Source organism: Corapipo altera, unplaced genomic scaffold, assembly GCF_003945725.1.
Source record: "Corapipo altera isolate COAL_440 unplaced genomic scaffold, ASM394572v1 2b, whole genome shotgun sequence".
NCBI lineage: Eukaryota > Metazoa > Chordata > Aves > Passeriformes > Pipridae > Corapipo > Corapipo altera.
In genome coordinates, this window is record NW_020884874.1 from 21,970,901 (window position 1) to 21,988,543 (window position 17,643).

The window sequence follows — 17,643 nt, forward strand, 5'->3', positions numbered from 1 at the left end:
GCTCTTGTTACAGAAGGTGGCTACTACAGATCCTGACAGCCTCAAAGTTATGTTGGCAAGCCACAGACAAAAGTAATGTCATGGAATAGCTGACACCTGCAAGCAAGAAACTATCGTAACAGCTCTGTGCAGTCTTGGTGTAACTAACAAATCCAAAGGCTGCCCTGACCTGCAGTCTATGATCTCAGCAACTGTCAGGAGGTGTCAGTATCAGCCAGTCCTGCTTTATGAACTTACTACATTCCTTAAAAAACCCAACAAACCCAACAATACAATAATAGAAGAAAAAAATCACTGCTGTACAGCAGAAGAAAGGCCGCTTTCAAGCTGCAAGGTACTTAAAGTTCATGTTATATCAACAGTGACACAATCACAGTAACCAAATAGTCCAGGTCAAAACTGATGTTGCCATTCATACATTTCTCTAATAACAAGAAAAAAAAAATCTGCCTTTTATAATTCAGAAATGGGATCGTTTTCTTGAATTACAATTTGAGATAATTCCTTTTCTAATGTTCCATTTTGGTTATCAAACTGCAGCAGCAGATGTTTTGGAAAAATCCAAATTCAATCAACCATTTTTCTTTTCAGACCACATCTGGGAACAGTTCCTGTATTTGCTGGTGCATTCAAAGTACTATATTCTACTGTCTCCTTGCATTTTCTTTACCTTCTTAATATTTGGTACACACAGTTGTTGCCAGCTACAAGGAAAGCTGGAAAAATATATGGGCCCCAAACAACATACCTAATTGGAAAGGTGTAAAGCTTTGAGGTTCAAAGATAAATCACTTCTGCCTCTGGTGTCTGTATATTCCACTGTCTTCAGCAAAGTTGTACAGATACACTTGAAAACTAAGCTATTGTCATATCAAATGGAGTATATTTTGCCTTAAAAGATATACTGTGTTCTGAAATGAGCTGCACTGTTATTCAGCACAGATTCTTGTTTATCCTTAACCTGGGTAGAGCCTGCTACTCAGCCCCTGGGCTCATCATTCTAAACGGCTCTCTAGTCACCTTACTTACAATTAAAAAAACTTTTTGACTGCTTTCTTGTGACCAAGACTTATATACTTCTAAAATAGCTGAGAACTGCTATTCTCTGGAAACATATAGAGAGTGATTGGGTTTCACACAGTATTTACTGGATAACTCTCAAATCCTGCTTTAGATAAATAGTTTCTGATTGTTTGCATTACTACAGACAATTAAAAACGGACACTTGCTCAATTTCAAATTAACAGAAACACTGCCATGACTTAAATTCCTCTTTCTAGTAGACTGCTTTTTATTTCATCTGGAATTGGTATCCCTTACCTCATTCCAAAACAGATTTGTCTAGTCTTGCATGTTAATTGTCCCTAGTGGGTTTCAACCTTACCAGCACCTCTACTCTTAAATCCCCACCACAAAGAGAAGGTCCACTAAAACAAAAAGAGAATGTTTCTCATGCAAACATACTGAAATTAAATCTCTATTGCCCAGAAGCTACCTCTGATCATATTAGCCTGTGGTGACACACATCTCAGTAACCACAATGTTATTGGTGTTAGTGCTACTGCTTGTGGAGCAGCTGTCATGTCCTTAGGGCAAGCACCTTCTGCATCCAAGAGGAGAGCTCATGACCTGAAAGGAACTCATGCCTGGTCATACAGCAACCATAAGTGCAAGGGGAAGATCTTTAATTTTCTTAGCTCCAGTAATCTCAAAGGTGAAGGTTTTAGACTGAGGAGACATTAAGTTTTCAATTACATAAAAGGTAATTACAAACAAAGCAAAATAAGCACCCCTCATGCTTGCACCAATCTGAACTGCTACTAGTGATCTTAAAGTGAAACAAGTTTAAGTCAGAAAAGAAATTTCTATAAGTGAAGTGCAGTCTGAAAGTGCAGCAAAGCACTGGTAACACCATCTCTGGCCACATTAAGAAGTTAGACAAACTTATGTCCAGAGTGATGAAGGCTCCTAACTGGAGCAAGGAATGGACTGGATGTCTTCTCTGAGTCCTTTCTTGGTATAGCTAAAGCTATATCAAATTAAATTTTGTTCATAATTTCCAAATTTTGTATGAAATCAGATGGCTATTTCTTTGAAAATTTGATACTAGGAGATTTCATATGCATCCAGAAATCACTGTAACACTGGCATTGTACTTTATAACCACAAAGTTCTTTTTCTTTCTTTTTTTAAATCTCATATCTGCTACTACACTATAAGTTGTTAACTCACCTAATGTGAAGGGCAACTATATTTCAGTTTTCTATTATAAGAATATTGAGAACCATGATGAGGTTATTTACGTACATAGAACCCCTTGTTTATACTTAGTAGGAAACTATGGAACAGTATGGCCCCCCTCACTAAGGAGGTTTCAGAAGCTCAGAGAGCAATCTCTGTGCTTCTCCTCTCTGTGAGAGCTGCCAGAGTCTCTTACTGACATCAATCCACTGCTCTGCAGACCAAGATGCAGATACATCTTGTACACATGCCAGTTATTTGCTCAAAAGACATTTAAAGGAAAGCAACACAGGTAATTCATACAAAACAGTTCTATTAAACATCAGCTGAAAGTATTCAGCACTCATCTCCAGTAATAATACAGTACTTTCACATCCAGTAATAATACAGTACCTTCAAATTAGTAGAATATCCTGTCTCTCTCACTTTACCTGAAGGAAGGAAAGATGAGACATCTCTTTGCAACCACAGTAGGAGCTCAGAAACTAACATCTTGGATAAAAATGATTCATGCCTGTGCATAGATCAAGCATCTGGCACCTAATCTTTGATGAGCTAAAAACTAACTCATCACTAACTGATTCACTGGTTCGTACTTGGCAGTGACAAAATATGTTTTTCAAAACAGGACAGTCACTTCTTGGCCTTGGCTTAGGAAAGACAGAATGACAATATATAAATTTCTCTTCAGAGAGATGTTTGTTTGTAACAAATACCTTGTCTAGAAATTTAGATCCCTCACTGAAATGGAATAACTTTATATAAAAAAAAATAAGCAAACTCTGACATTGAGTCAGAATATCTTTATGATAGTTTAATAATATCACAGTGGCCAAGAAAGAACTGCCCCCAAAAATACAACATTTGGCTTAATCTATGCTTATAAGGATTTTGCTTGTGCCCCTATGCCAGCAAAGCCTCCAAATACAGACACTCAATTACTTTTACCAGTACAAACTCCACTAGCGTGAACTGTATGTGCTCTAGTAGTCAAATAACTCTTACAAATGTAGGTTTTATCTATATTAGAAGGTGACTCAGCAGTCTTAGTCTGGCTAAATACAAAACTGCAGCAACTCAGAAGCAGATTCACAGAGGAGTCTGTCTTGCAGAGAATGGTAATTGGCAGAGATGACACCTACTGCTGTCCAGTTTTAATTCACAGCCTCCATACATCTGACAGTAAGCAGACCATTGATTTAGCTGCTGGCTCAATCAAGGGCACAGGAGCTAATGGGTAGTAGTAGTCCTTACAGGAGTTAGCTTAAGGACAAGAACAAAAAGTGAAAGCTTTCAAGTCACACCTTGTTCACCAGAAGATATGCGTAACACAGCTCTTTCTATTTTCCAATTTCTTCCTCTTGAAGGCCTGTAAGTTTTGCATCCTCTGGTTCCACTGCTTGCACCACTTGAAAAGTTATAACTTCAGATTAAACACAATTTGTACCAAAAAACAAAAAACGTTAGCACAATTTTTATACTGTTTAAGGCAATTTCAACATTTGACCTACATTGAAACTACTTGATTACAACCATTCTGAGAGCTGTTTTCCATATTGTACAAAGCCTTTCTTCAGCTTTGATACAGCTTCCTGAAAAACAAATTTTTCCCTGAGACAATATTACGAAGGCAAGAATCCTTCCAACAAAAGGAATGACTTCTGTTCTGGGTCACAGCCAATAAAGCAGCAATAAATCTTGTAATGTAACTCAACACACTTAAAAGTATTTAAAAATACCTGTAACAAACAGTGCCTGATAAACCATGGGAAAGCAAGGTTCAGCATTCCAGATGTCTTCAGATGCAGCCATCTCTTTCATTGTGCTTCTCAAAGCTCCCTCCCAAACTAACTCATAATAGGATTCTGCCTGCAGCCTGTTTTTTGCAGTGCAATCAAGGGGTTCTCAGGACTTAAAGGAACCCTTAAGTAACCATTATGCAGCTAAAATTTAATTTTCTTGGTTAGTCTGGCTTGTTTCAGTGAGATGATAGTGCTGCTCTCGACTTCCTTGAAGATGACTTGACCGCTACCACCTGGCCTAGCTTTTCCAATCCCACAGGCAGCTGTGGACTTTTATTGTGCCCATTTGTGAGTAAAATTAACTCTTTCCAGTCCTCAGTGAGGAGAAAACAACTGAGACAAATAAAGACCATCTAGGCACAGGAACATTCGTTTTGTCAGGTCTATAAAGTGCTTGGCCCACAGAGAGCTGCCCCCATTCCTAACAGGCTTGCTACAAAACAAACAGCGTTCAGGACCAGTAGTGGTCCTTCAGACATACACCTTTGGTCACAGTGCTAGAAGCCTACTATGTAGCTGAGGAAAAAGGATGTGCTTGGTAGCAAGGTTTCCTCAGAAAACTAGTCCAATGTAATATGATTATGTTACATGGAGTCTCAGAGTCTCTTCTCTTACTGGCTTTTCCAGACTGTTATGGCCTCTCTGTAAAACCTGCATGGAAATACATAGTTTCAAAAATACAAAGTGTCTTTCAGTTTTGTGGAAACTCAAGTTTCAAGGAAAGTGATTATAACAGTGACCTTGGTGTAGTATTCATCTCTTGTAAGACACTGAGAAAATCCACACAGAAGAAAGGCTTAATACAGTGAGCATGTTATTGCATTGTGCATTGTGCAATGCAGCAGAGGATTCAACAAGTCATTAAGGTACAGAAAACCCGGCGTTTGTTGCCCACAGAACTACGGCAGAACAATGAGGTTATATTAGATTTATTTGCAGAATTAAAGGAGCAAATGCAGCCTCTGAACAAGTCACTGAGACAGATGCTTTCTTGAACTCCATGCTCTTTAGCTGAACTCCTTGAGTTTCTAATGTGCCACTGAGCTGTTTTTACTTACCTGAGTAGCCAGTGAGCCTGGTGCACATCCACTCTGTGTTAACCTTTGCAGTCTTCTCTTAATGCCACTCAAACATCAAGATGATGAAATTAATCTGTTGTAATTGGGTATCTTTGCTAAAGAAAGAGCAGAAACGAGTGGGTTTTCCATGTGTGGATTAATTTCTGTGGTGCTGCCAAATGGTTTGTGTCACTATAATCCAAAAAAAATCTCAAGAATAATGAAGTTGGTAAACTAGTACCTACTTTCCTGCATTAGGGAACTTAGTTTTCATTTTCATCAACTAAATCATGCAATGTCTGGAGACAAAACCTGGTCTGAATTAGCCTGTAATACAGCAAAAATCATCACTCTCTTACTGTAGGCACTCACTGCGGTAATTCTAATGCAAGATCCTTTACGTGTTTATTTTTTTTTTCTTTACCAAGGCCACAATTTATGTAGATTATATCTCATCAGATTACATATTACTTTCTATAATCACACATTTTCCCTACTTAGTTCTGTGAGTCAGCACAGGTGGGACACATGAACAACCACAAAACCACGGATGAAATGTAAAGACTAAATTTATTTCCGTTACCTCACCAACTGGAGGATTCCCAAAGCAGATTCCCAGGCAGAGGCACAGGCGGGGACACAGGCACCACGGAGCTTGGTCCATCCTAGAGGATCACTGAACCTGCTGTCTTTGCCTGTTTATCAGGGATTTGCACAGGCATATTTTCCCACTGTGCTTTGATCTTTCCCCAAGCAGAGCAGGAATCTCAAGCATGTCTGATAGGGTGCCTCTGAGTCTTTCACAAGGCTTTGTTATCTAAACACAGATGTTCTACTTGTCAAACACACAACGCTAAACAACAATTAGTATGATATATGTGTTTTTCTACACCCCAGCTGCAAGTCACTTGAGTATGTTTATAATCCTCCTCGCCAGTCTTCCGCTATTATCCCACATTGGTCGTTCATATATCAAAAAAAAACCATTGTGCCAGCAGGAGCTCAGGAGGAGAGGAAAAAACTTGAATACTTTACAAATGTGAAGGAAACAAACTGAAATTCACATTCCAGTATCTTCTCAGAGTTACAGACTGCTAAAAAGTGCAATTGAAGACTATCAGGAAAAACTTAAGATTTATTTTCAGTGTTCAGAATTAGGCCCTATTTGATGGAATTCTACATTTTCAGGTAGCATCTCCTGGGACATCAAGTTCTTAAGAAATACAAATCAAGATGTGCAGCCATTTATCTTACCAGTTTGTTCATTGGAAAGATGTTCAGTACTCGGTCTCTTCTTTCCTTAGTCCACCTCTCTTCACAAGCCTTTAGGAAACCTAAACAGACTATGGAGAGATTCCCACACTGTGGGCACAAACCGCAACTTGATGTTGGGTGCTGAGGGCAGAGACAGATCCCAAAGTGCATTTAAGCGCACACTGTGAGTGCCCATCTGGGCTGTTACTGCCGGAGTGGTGCCACCGCTATTGGTAGCTGTCTGCAGTCCTTTCATGGGTGTGAGAACGAGGTGGGGTGGCTGAGGACATAGAGCTGAGCTTCTAGTCTGTGGGAGCTGGGTGTGAAATGGGACAGTGAGTGAGAGCTTGGAGGTCAGTGTCAGTTTTTGGAGTTCTGTTGGAGCATCGACAGGTGGCATCTGGGGTTGGGATTAAGGAAAGCAGACATGCCAAGAGGCATGTCAAAGGGTTGGTAGACCACATTAGAAAAGGTGAGATTATCTGCAGGAAACGCTCCTCTGAATCCACAGTCTAGCAAACTAAAAGATTTCATCTGTCTATAATAACTGAAGAGCCACCAAGGCTGGAGACCCTTATGCTGTCAGGTATGCACATGGACTGCCACAGAAGCAGGAGTTGCTGTCCCTGATGGCATTTTCCCAACCAGATGAACTTTGGGAAATTCCTGGTCTACAGACTAGGGCATAATGGACAATCCAGCTTAGATTCCTTTCATATTTATTATTCTCAGCAGGCCTTTCAAAAGACATACCAGTATTGCAAAGAAAGACTTGATGCTAGCAAGCCTCAAGCAGGATAAGGAAATACCTGTTAAAAGAATACTGCTAAGGCAGTCTAGAGAATTAATAGATGACGTGAGATCTGGTTTATCCAAAGAAGGAAAAGTCCAATGAATGAGTAGCAATCAGAATGACTTTTGAGAAAGATATTTCAGTTTATTGTCAAGACACTTTCTTCCCTCTTTTCTCAGCATTTTACATAACCTCTAACGTGGAATTTCAGTTCTAAGAGGTCACTACAATTTCCCAAATACCGGTGACCATTTGAGAGAGCATGTTTGTGGCACAGAAAGTAATTTTTTAGATCCTTTGTTCCCCAAATCCAACATGGGTATATATGAGGTTGTCACGTCATGCAAGAAACTCATCCCTGAATTAGATGACTAATTTGTTGCGTAGTCAGTCCTGGACTTCAAAGCTGCACTTCAGAAAAAGCTTTGATGTTACACAACTCGCTTGTCTTGGATTGTTCATAACAGTTTAGAAACGAAGTACTGTTGGTAGATTTTTAAACTCAGAAATAACCTATCAACTGATTTTCATGTCCCCACAAGCCACAATCTTAAATTGTGACAAATTTTGCAAAATGCTGCATCAGTAAATGGAGAAAATCAGTTTTAGTGTTCCATGTTGGAATAAATAAAGTGCTACCTCTTCAATATTACATCGAGGTGCACTTTTTTCCCCTCTATATCACATCACAGAGATCTTTCTGTGGAATTTAAGTTTGGTTGATCCTGGATAACAAAGTTTTACCCTAAACAATCAAGTGTGTTGTGTATGAGAATATGCCAGTCTCATTTGGCATCACCAGTGGCTTGGTCCTGTATAACCATAGCTTGCAAACGGATACAAGCTACCCTAGACCCAAACTCCAATTTTTGTGCATGACCTCTGCTCACAGCCAAATGCTCCCCATATACACGTTTTCATTGACTTAAGATCTCCTTTCTGAAATGTTCTTTTTCTTTGTATTAGAACTCTATAAGTAAATACATTAAAATCATTATCACTCCTTAGTCTGTGACTGCTGTACTGACTATATATATCTGGGCTTTGTTTTTTTTAATCATTTTGACTACACTACAGCTCCCAGCTGGCACAGTAATTTGCAATAATCATCATTTTCCAGGCAGCATAATACAACATCTCAATTAAGGCAAAAAAGATGGGACCATCTTTCAGACTCCACTACAGCAGCTTCTCAACTAGTGACACTGCACTGGGCACTGAATGTTCTTGTCATTGTAATGTTCTTTCACCTGTTTTAGACAGACCAAGACATCCTTCTGAAGGCAGGAATTTCTGTGTCCATTTTCTACAACCCAGTGTGAAAAGAGTGTTAGAAACATAGCTAGTAATTCCACTTGGAAAAATTAAACCAAACAGATATTTGACTGACTTTTAAAGAAGGTGTAGAAGAACAACATTCCTCTTCAGATGGGAGGTAGGACATTTTGTTTCTTGTATTTCTTGTTTGTTGACAGATTTTATCTATGTTTCTTTGTAATTTACATGTGTCCCCCAAATCAGTTTTTACCATCTAAACACAGAACTTAAATTTTTACTGTTTGTTTTCAGGAGGTACTGAATATGTAGATACTTCTGCTATCTACATGTCCTGACAGATTTTCACTTTTTTTTTTTTTTCCTCCTTCAGTAGCTAAAATTTCTGGTTTTATATTGAAGGATAGTGCACAAATAGAGCAGTATACTACAGACAAGGGCAACTCCTGTACATTGTGTTGAACTTTCTCTCTTCTGTATATACCTCCCCCCATGCATATACACATACATTTGGATTCACCATTAACAAACAATTTGCTATTGAAAATCAATGACATTTTCCATTAGAATTGCTGGGAGAAGAATTGATTGGCCCTTAAAAGGTTGGTTGCGCATTACGTGAAAGAATCCAACTGCAAAGAGCTAAATTTGCAACATAAAATGTACCCACATTCTGCTGGGGAAGCACTATTAAGGCTTTTACCCAGTTTTTCAGGACGATATATGGCATAGCGCATCTTTATCAAACACGTTTGTATTTTACTCTGTTGAGTGTTTATTAATTCATAGCAGTATAGCCACAGGATCCAACACTGAATAGCTGCAAGATTTTAATGCTGCACTCTGATTTAAAGTTGATAACACCTTTTCAGAACAAAGAAAATTATCAATTAAGACTTTTCTAGTTTTAAACATGTAAGAAATCTCTTCTGAAAGTTACTTAGAAAATAAACTTTAAGGGGGGAATTCAGAAAAATACCAACGACATTATATAGCTATTGTGTTCTCTTTTGTGAGTACTGAAGTTATTTTGAACAGATAAAATGATTCCTCAGTCACTGTAATTTTTGTATTGTGTTGCTTTACCATTGAAGTTCACCTTTTTAATTCTCCCTTACAGAAGCAAACAATGCATCATCTTGAATCACTTAAGTGTACTGTAGCAACAGCTTTGTTGGAACAGTGACTGCTGCTATAAATGGTTTTTCCAGAACTTTGTGGTATCCAAACGACACCTGTCAAGATCTATTTGCTTGCAGTAGTATGAACACACCCATCCCTGTGCTGCATGCATGAGTGGCCTCTTTGCTTCAGGAAATTACTGAAAGTTTAGCAAGTTATCCAAACACAGGTGTCTGAAGACCTGTAGCCAGTCCACTGAAATCACTGGATACAGAGTAGTTGGTAGAAATTAGTCAGGATGAATCTGAGCTTTAATCTTCCTAATCCCCCTTACTCTTTCCAGATTTCAGGCATGGTGTTTCTGTACAGAACCTTTCCAAGAGTTGTGCTTGAGCCCAAAGCCACCCACTCAATGTTGCCTGTGGTCTCCTAGAGCATTCCTCACTTCAGCCTATTACTGTTTCACTAAGCTCACCCAATTTTGCTTGTTTTCCTCTTCTAAAATGTTGGGTTGGGTTTTTTCCCATATTTGACTGACTTTGGCCTTCTATACCCTTTGAATTAGAAGGAAACACACGGGCTAAAATTTTTCTTTCTTCTTTCTGTGACTATTCCATTGTTCCTTCGCCTTTTTCTCTCTTCTGTACTTGCTGAAACTTCTTTATCTTCAAGAATCTGCCTGCCCGCCCCATACCTTATTCTGTGCATTCACTGCACTTCTCAGTAATTTCCCTGCTTCACCTTTTTTGCCATTATTCTGTGCCTTCTTTCAGGCCAAGCCTCATGCATGAACCAGCATCCAGTCCTGTTTCCTCAAAACCCCGTCTTCATCAATCTACTTCTTTTCCAATTCTTTTCACTGATTACCAGTAGCCTTCCAAACCTCTTCTCACCAAGCTATTGCTCCTTGCATAACCTCCATCATTTCAATTAAGGTAATAAATTCTCCTCTTCAACATACTAACAGTAGGGAAGACTTGTAAATGCCCCAGAGCCTTATGAATGTATTAATGCAATACCTGGAGGGCTCTAATTCTCAGGGGGATTGGGTCTCCCTACATCTGACAGCAGTAAGAACGAACTTTGAACATAAACAGGTGAAGCATGGAATGAGTTCATACAGGGCAAAATTTAGAAAAAGACTGAAATTGAAAACCACATCCAGTAAGAGGTAAATCAGATATTAATCTCACATCTAGCTTCAATAATGATTCTTGTTTTAGAGGCAAACTGTAAACTCTGAACAACCCCTATAACAGCATGATACATTAAGCATCAGGATGACAAGTCTGCTTTTTCTCTTTAGCACAGCCAAGTTTGTGTATGTGTGCTCCTCTCCTACTACTCTAGATATCTTTAGCTGAGGTTTGCAAAACCTGTTGACCAGTATAGCCAGAACTGCAACACCTCCCTATGGAGGATCCTTATTATAGAAGAAAGTAACTTTGAAGCTGCAATTGTGACAAAAAATTAAGTATGTTTTCCTTACTACAAATACATACATACTAAAGCTGTTGCAAGTACATAAAACATAGTCTAAAGCTGTCATGCTCTTAAGGTTTTGCAGTGGAAACTTGGTCCAAGGACTGTACTGCTGAGAAAACTGAGCTACCAACCAGTTCTGTGTGCTGCTACAGACGATGATGCAGTGGGAAGATGACACAGTGATAACCTCCCCAAGAAAGTTACGTCAGTTACCGAAGTATTATAAGCACCATTAAACATAATTCAGCACATTTAATGTATCTCACTCCATCTTATATTGTGCAAAATGTAGTCAGTAGCAATACCAGTAAGGCTACATGAACACTGCTTTCTGCATACTAGCCAAAACCTGAGCTTCAACCCAAATCACCTTACACCAGATGAGGGTTTTAGATTAGCATCAAGGCTACCTGTGCCCAGAGAAGAAATTCAGCCCATGCTACACTGAAGTTTAATCTCACCTAGCTGCACTGACAAGATGATGTACATTTAAGCTGGGACTTTCCAAAGAGTTCCCCATATAGCCTATAGAAGTGACTGGCAGTATCATCTGGCAAGCATAAGGGAACAAGGGAATTAGCTAGCTAAGCTCCCTCCTACAGGCATTTGATGTACAACGCTGCTGTAATTTTCTCCAGTGCAGCCATTTTTATTTTATTGTAAACAATAAAACAAAGCCTGAGTATTTTCCTGTCAAGATGGTGGTGTAAGGACTAGCTAGTATTTATGCATAGCTTTGAAAGGAACAGTACCTGCTGTGAAAAGGATATTGCCCTTTCATGTTTCGTGTGGTCATCACTGGGAGACACACAAAATCAAGACTCTTGAGATGTTTAGCAGTGGCAGAATGTTTTGCACTCTTTGCATCAGAATGTAGTTCAGATCTGTATTAATAATATCTGAAACAATCTACTTTATCCAATCAGGTTTTAATTTAATTTAAAAAATCCAACGGTTCTTTAAATATAGTTAGCACATAAAAATGGCAGAAATTTTACTGTGCACCAGTTAATCCCACCCTTGTTCCACTGAGTGCAGTTGGATTCACCTTCTCCACTGCATTTTAGTTCTTGCTTACTCTGCTTATAATCTAGTTCTCCAAGAATTTTAGTCTTCTGGGACAGGTTGCAAGTAGGAGAGAAGTAGTAGAAACATTCACACATAACACTGGAAAAAGCTTAGTACTATTTCAATTTTTTTAGTCTCAGAATTGAGATGCCAAAATGGAATGTATATGTAAGTACACTTTAATTGTCTCTAAAGTGAATTAGTAAATTTTGCAATGAAAAATGGGAGATTAGTAGCTGGATGCATGGATTATGGCATTCAGTGGGTTGCCATACACTGTGGGACACATCTTTTGAAGGAGATTTTAATCAATTCAAAAGACAATATGGCAACTGGCAGGCTTTTTCTTTATTGAAGCAAAGTCACAGCATTTTCAGCACTATTCCCCTCTTATGAAGGGAAGAGTTAAACGAAGGCCCCTGAAATTTACATTGCTAACAAGTAAAGGGTTGAAGAAAGAGATTACAAGCATATTTCTCTAAAATAAATAATCTACAAAGAGTGCTTTTTCTTCTTAAAAGCAATCTAAAAATGTATAAATTCTATGGTATGGAGATCAAAAGATATTTTAACAACTTTCAATATTTACAAACAATACAAAAACTGCGCATGCCATCAAATGATGCAAAATTCTTCTTAAAAATTAAAAGCTTCACTCCTACTAAGAACCAAACTCTCTAGCCAATATTTCAGTTTTAATTAATTTTCTTTACAACTGGGAAACCATTAAATGTTTTTATTATCTGTAAAATATACAATAAAAATGAACCTCACTAAATTATTAAGGTTAAAAAAGAAGAGAAATACTGCAGGCAAATCAATAAGTAAAGTAATTGTAACTTATTCTTTGGTAACCAAAAGTTAGCAAGTATCTGTATTTCAAGTGATGAAAAGTAATAGTCTTCCTGTTTTGACAAACAGAAGACAAGACTTCTGGCAAAACACAACTCCCAAGTTTCAGTTTTGAAAGATGGGCTCCACCTACAGCTTTGTAGTGCAAGTTCTAAAAGTCAAACTTTGCTTTCTAATTCAGAAATCTAACTGTCCTGGTTCCGGCCAGGACAGGGTTAAATTCTGTAGTAGCCAGGAGGGGCAGTTATTCTATACCACCTCACATCATTACCAGGGGCAGGGAATGGGGGGGCTCTTCCAGTCCAGGTAGTGTGGCTGAGGTTCATGTATTACTGGGCTTCCCATGTGAATCGTTTCCCTCTTTCTCCTACACTCTGTCATTAGTATTGTTGCTGTTACTGTTTTCTTATCTCATTGCTGTTTTCAATCAATTGTCCTTATCTCAACCCGTGATCCTTACCTTTTGTGCCTTCAATTCTCCTTTCCAGCCCTCTGAAGTGGGGAAGGGGAGGAGGGAGGGAGTGAGTGGCACATGGTTTAGAGTGTTTCAATGGGAAGACTAAATTGGGGAATATCATTCCTAAACCACAACAGTAATCCATCCAAATTCTGGTAGTACACTGCTTCATTCCTCTCCCACTTTGCTGTTGTCTGCTTGCATCCTCTGCAGACATCCAGTTGTTCCAGTTCTCTAAGGGAATACTCCAGTCAAGAAAGCAATTCACTTGGAAATGAGTGTTTCACCAAGCATATGTGTGTGGCTGCACAGCAGCTAGTAGTGTGCTATAAAACTCAGCTCCCTTTTCCATGTTAACTATGTATTTCATTTTCCCTCAGGAAAAAGAATAAAAAGTACAGTACCCTGGACCAATTCAAAACCTGGTGAGCTAATTGCTCAAGCAGGACACGCTTCATCGAACACTGGGCCATAACCCAGTAATAAGCCATGCAACCCCAGCACCAACCCTACTGCCTTCTCATAGTTGAATGGGCCTCACTGTGCCTCTCTCTGCTTAACATATGCACTACGCTGCACCACTACAAGGTTTTTGAACCAAATATCCAGCTTGTACCACAGGAGCCTTCCCATTTCAGGCTTATTCCTAAATTTTTCTTGCACAACTGCAGTCTCAAGAAAAAGAAAAACATCACACCCCTACAGACTCTGAGAAAACTTCCCTCCCACCCCACAAGAGGACTTCTAAGGGTATACACAAAAAATTCAACTGTTAACTTTCTTTAAGCCACAGACCACTCATTCAAAGCAAGTGCTCCCCAACCCAACCCAACCATGCAGAACCACCATCGCTTTAGCATTTAAACATACACATGCAGTTCATGGAATAAATGCTCAGCAAAGTAAACTTGTCCTGGTCTGGGCTTTCTTCGGGAATCTAGTCCTCTGTGATTTTCTAGACTAATAGCCAAAGCCTTCTGTCACACTGCCTTTTAACTTTCTTCAGCTGAAGGGCTTAGATACTTCCTTGAAGTACCTGGTGGAGTCATTAAGTCTAGATGCGCTGGATCCAAGGTCTCCTTGCATCCTGCCTCCTCAACATATGCAAAATCATTCATGTCCATTTCATCACTGTTAAACATAACAAGCTGCCTCTCTTGCTGCTCTTCCAAAGTTCTCCGGACCCTGCCCTCTGACTGTTCCACCACTTCCCCATCTCCTTCACTAATGACAGTCATGGGGCTGCTCTGAATGCGGTTGCGGACGTTGTACTTGCTGCTGGCAGCAGACGGGGGTGTTCTTGACCGGCCATACCTAGTGCCAGAGAAAGACATACTCCTTGGCATCAGGCCCTCGCTCTTGGCCCATTCTTCCTGGGCCCGTTTGCTCTTGCTGGGTGAGCAGCTGGCAGGGCTGTCAGAAAGGTCAGCAGGGGCATCTGTCTTTGTCCGGTGGAACCGCGGGTCCGTGTTCTTCAACATCTCTGCCGCAGACATCCGGGAACTGGTGTCACAGCGGCTCCCTTTCTTCAGCAGCAGGGCTTTGAAGTTGTCATTGCTGGTGCTGCTCTTGCGAACGCTTCTCTGAATAGATCCAGCTTGTTTGAGGGTAGCTAAATTTGGGGAAGCACCAGTGGGAGTTACGGGGGGCGACGGAGAATGGTTGCGGGTACGGTCGTCTTCAGAATCTTTACGGCCAAGGACTTTCCTTTTGGATCTGAGTTTAAAACACAACAAAAAAAAGAGGACCAAAATGAAACATTTTGCCTCCTCTAATTAAACTCAATTTAGACGAATGACAATGAATTAAGCTAAAGCAGAGAGAGGGGAAAATGGAGAAGTAATCTAAATCTAAAGCATGAATAAGAACACCACCAGAACTGTACAGGCATTAATGCAGGTATTGGAGGTATAAGCTAAGTTTATTCCTCTTTTCCTGCAAATCTGGAACAATGAAACTACTAAAACTGGCAATACTGATGTACAAAACACTTTAGCAAATTTTGTATATCAGATTTTCAGGAGTCAGTATTAAACTGTTAAGACTAATATCCTATAAAGATCAATGCCATTTCTCTGTTAGTTTAGGGACTTGATTAAAATATGTCATCTAGAGTACACTGGGTTGTTTTGTTGAGTTTTACTATTTCATTTGACACTCTGTGGAGAACAGGTGCACTTTCCTTTAGAAAAGGACACTGCAATACACTGCTGCTGAAGTTAAGATGGAGAAAAGGGAGCCACATGTAACCATTCCGGATTAAATGATTTAAAAAAAAAAATTCCCTCCCTAACTGAAATAGTAAATAAATAATGAAAAGAGTTTTCCAGCTTCTCTTAAGATGCATGGACAAAATTCACAGTTATGTTGGTGCTCTGTCATTGCAACTCTTCAACTAAATGAAGGAGAGACCAACTTCCTGACAAGAAAGTTCTCTTTCCAAATGAAAGGGCGGGGTGTTTTTCAATTTAAATGTAAAGTGCAGGGATAACAAAAGCAAAATTAAGAAACAATCATGGAACTGGGAATAAGTGGAAACTTCACTTCTATTGTTCCATTTTCACATTATTAGAAAACTTAAAGAAATGTACATGCCTGGTATCTGTGGCAAAGCCGCTTTGCTTCTTTGCTGACGAAGCAAGAATTAATTCAAAAAGATCATATGAAGCCTAATTTTAAATATGGTATTTTGGAAGAAGTTTAAAACAAGTCAGCAGACTTGTTACAAATACAAGATTATCATGCTGTAATTCCATATTAATTTTTATCAAGCACGTGCTCAATACAGACCATTCCCCTTGTAAAACAGGTTTCTACTTAATGTGATCTTTAGCTTTACTTTCTTAAAAGCCTTGAGATTTTGCCAAGGCAAGCTCATATGTTTTTATGCATTGCATTAATATTTAAAAAAAAAACCCTGAAAACAAAGTAGAAGGATACATCGGTTGAGTAGGTGGTAGCAACAGACATTGTCATAGATCTGCCAAGACTTTAGAGTGATCCTGTCTCTCTTAAGTGGTGGTGAAGTTTATGCACAGATTACTGATGATACCCCCACAGACAACTGTATCACCTGTCATTTTCAGCAGCTCCTGCTGCCTCCACCTGTCTTTCTGGAAGAAGAATGTAATACCAATATCCATTCAGCCTGAGGATGAATGGACACCAGAAGACAGTACAGAGATAAAACGATGACTTCAACAGCAGCAAACATACAAACCTTGTCTAGATTTAACTGTGTATTAGTATTGTAGGCAGCAAATTATTTTGGTGCTTGGATGCTCTGCAAGTCTGTATGTGAGCACGTGCGTGCATTTGTTAAAGGGAAAAGATTTTCCTTCATTAGGATTTTGGCTGCCTATATGTATCTTTAAACACTGCAATGCTGGTGTTGTACTGCTGCCAAAACCCAAATTAAATTAAAAAAAAAAAAAGAAAAAAAAAGAAAAATTCAACTGCAAAGATCTGCAGGGGAAGACTTCATTATCCTAGCTTGGATTAATCCGGTAAGACTGTGAATGCAGTGCAGAGCAGTCAGTTTGCTGTCAGCATGTAATCAGCTTTTCTCAGTATGTATGAATTATGGAAGAAACTTAATTTTAAGAACTAAATTTGGTTTTGGTGGCTTTTCAGACACAGGTAGAGTATATATTTAAACAAAACTGTGACTTAAAACTTAAGTTGCTCTTTCTGTCCTTAACACACATACCACTAAATTTCTTGTCTTACTCCAAAGTACGTATATTCAAGAGTGCCAATCACTGAAATAATACCTTTTAGAAATAGTGAGGGGAAAAACAAAACCTTTTTTATTAACAACCAAGGAAGATAGTGGTTCAAGTCTAAAGCCAGCAAAAGCAAGGTCTTAATAAAAAATGTGACAGTTTTAATTATGTCCCATCCAGTTCCACTGTCCATTTCCCCATAAACTCACAAATTACATGTGTGTGCACAGACACAGAGATCCACTCTCTATCTGCATACATAATGGAGAAAGGCTCCTGGTCAGAATATTTCATTCTAAAACCAGATTTGTTGCAGTTCTAGTGAGTGCCATGCAACATGAATGCAACAGACCATTTTTAGCACACCTCCTACAGGCCAACTCCTAAGGTGTAACAGTAAATTATAAAAAGTATATATATGCATATATATATATATTTTATTTGCTTGAGGTTTTCTACTTTTTCTTTTTGAGAACCTAATGTGAACAGCACAAAAATCTAGCTGCCGTTC

At 39.0% G+C, this 17,643-nt stretch overlaps 1 protein-coding gene across 11 annotated transcripts in view; it reads right to left on the reverse strand.

Moving 5' to 3' along the window:
• Positions 1-7,222: 7,222 nt before the first annotated feature.
• The window catches only part of NHSL1 (NHS like 1), a 182,867-nt gene continuing 172,446 nt past the window's right edge, over positions 7,223-17,643 (reverse strand). For 10 of the 11 annotated variants that reach the window (XM_027633290.1, XM_027633310.1, XM_027633304.1 and 7 more), the window contains one exon: positions 7,223-15,123. In XM_027633290.1, the coding sequence (XP_027489091.1) occupies positions 14,400-15,123 (724 nt within the window). In that variant the 3' untranslated portion in view covers positions 7,223-14,399. The remainder of the gene's footprint in view (positions 15,124-17,643) is intronic. The other variant, XM_027633345.1, reaches the window with a different exon arrangement.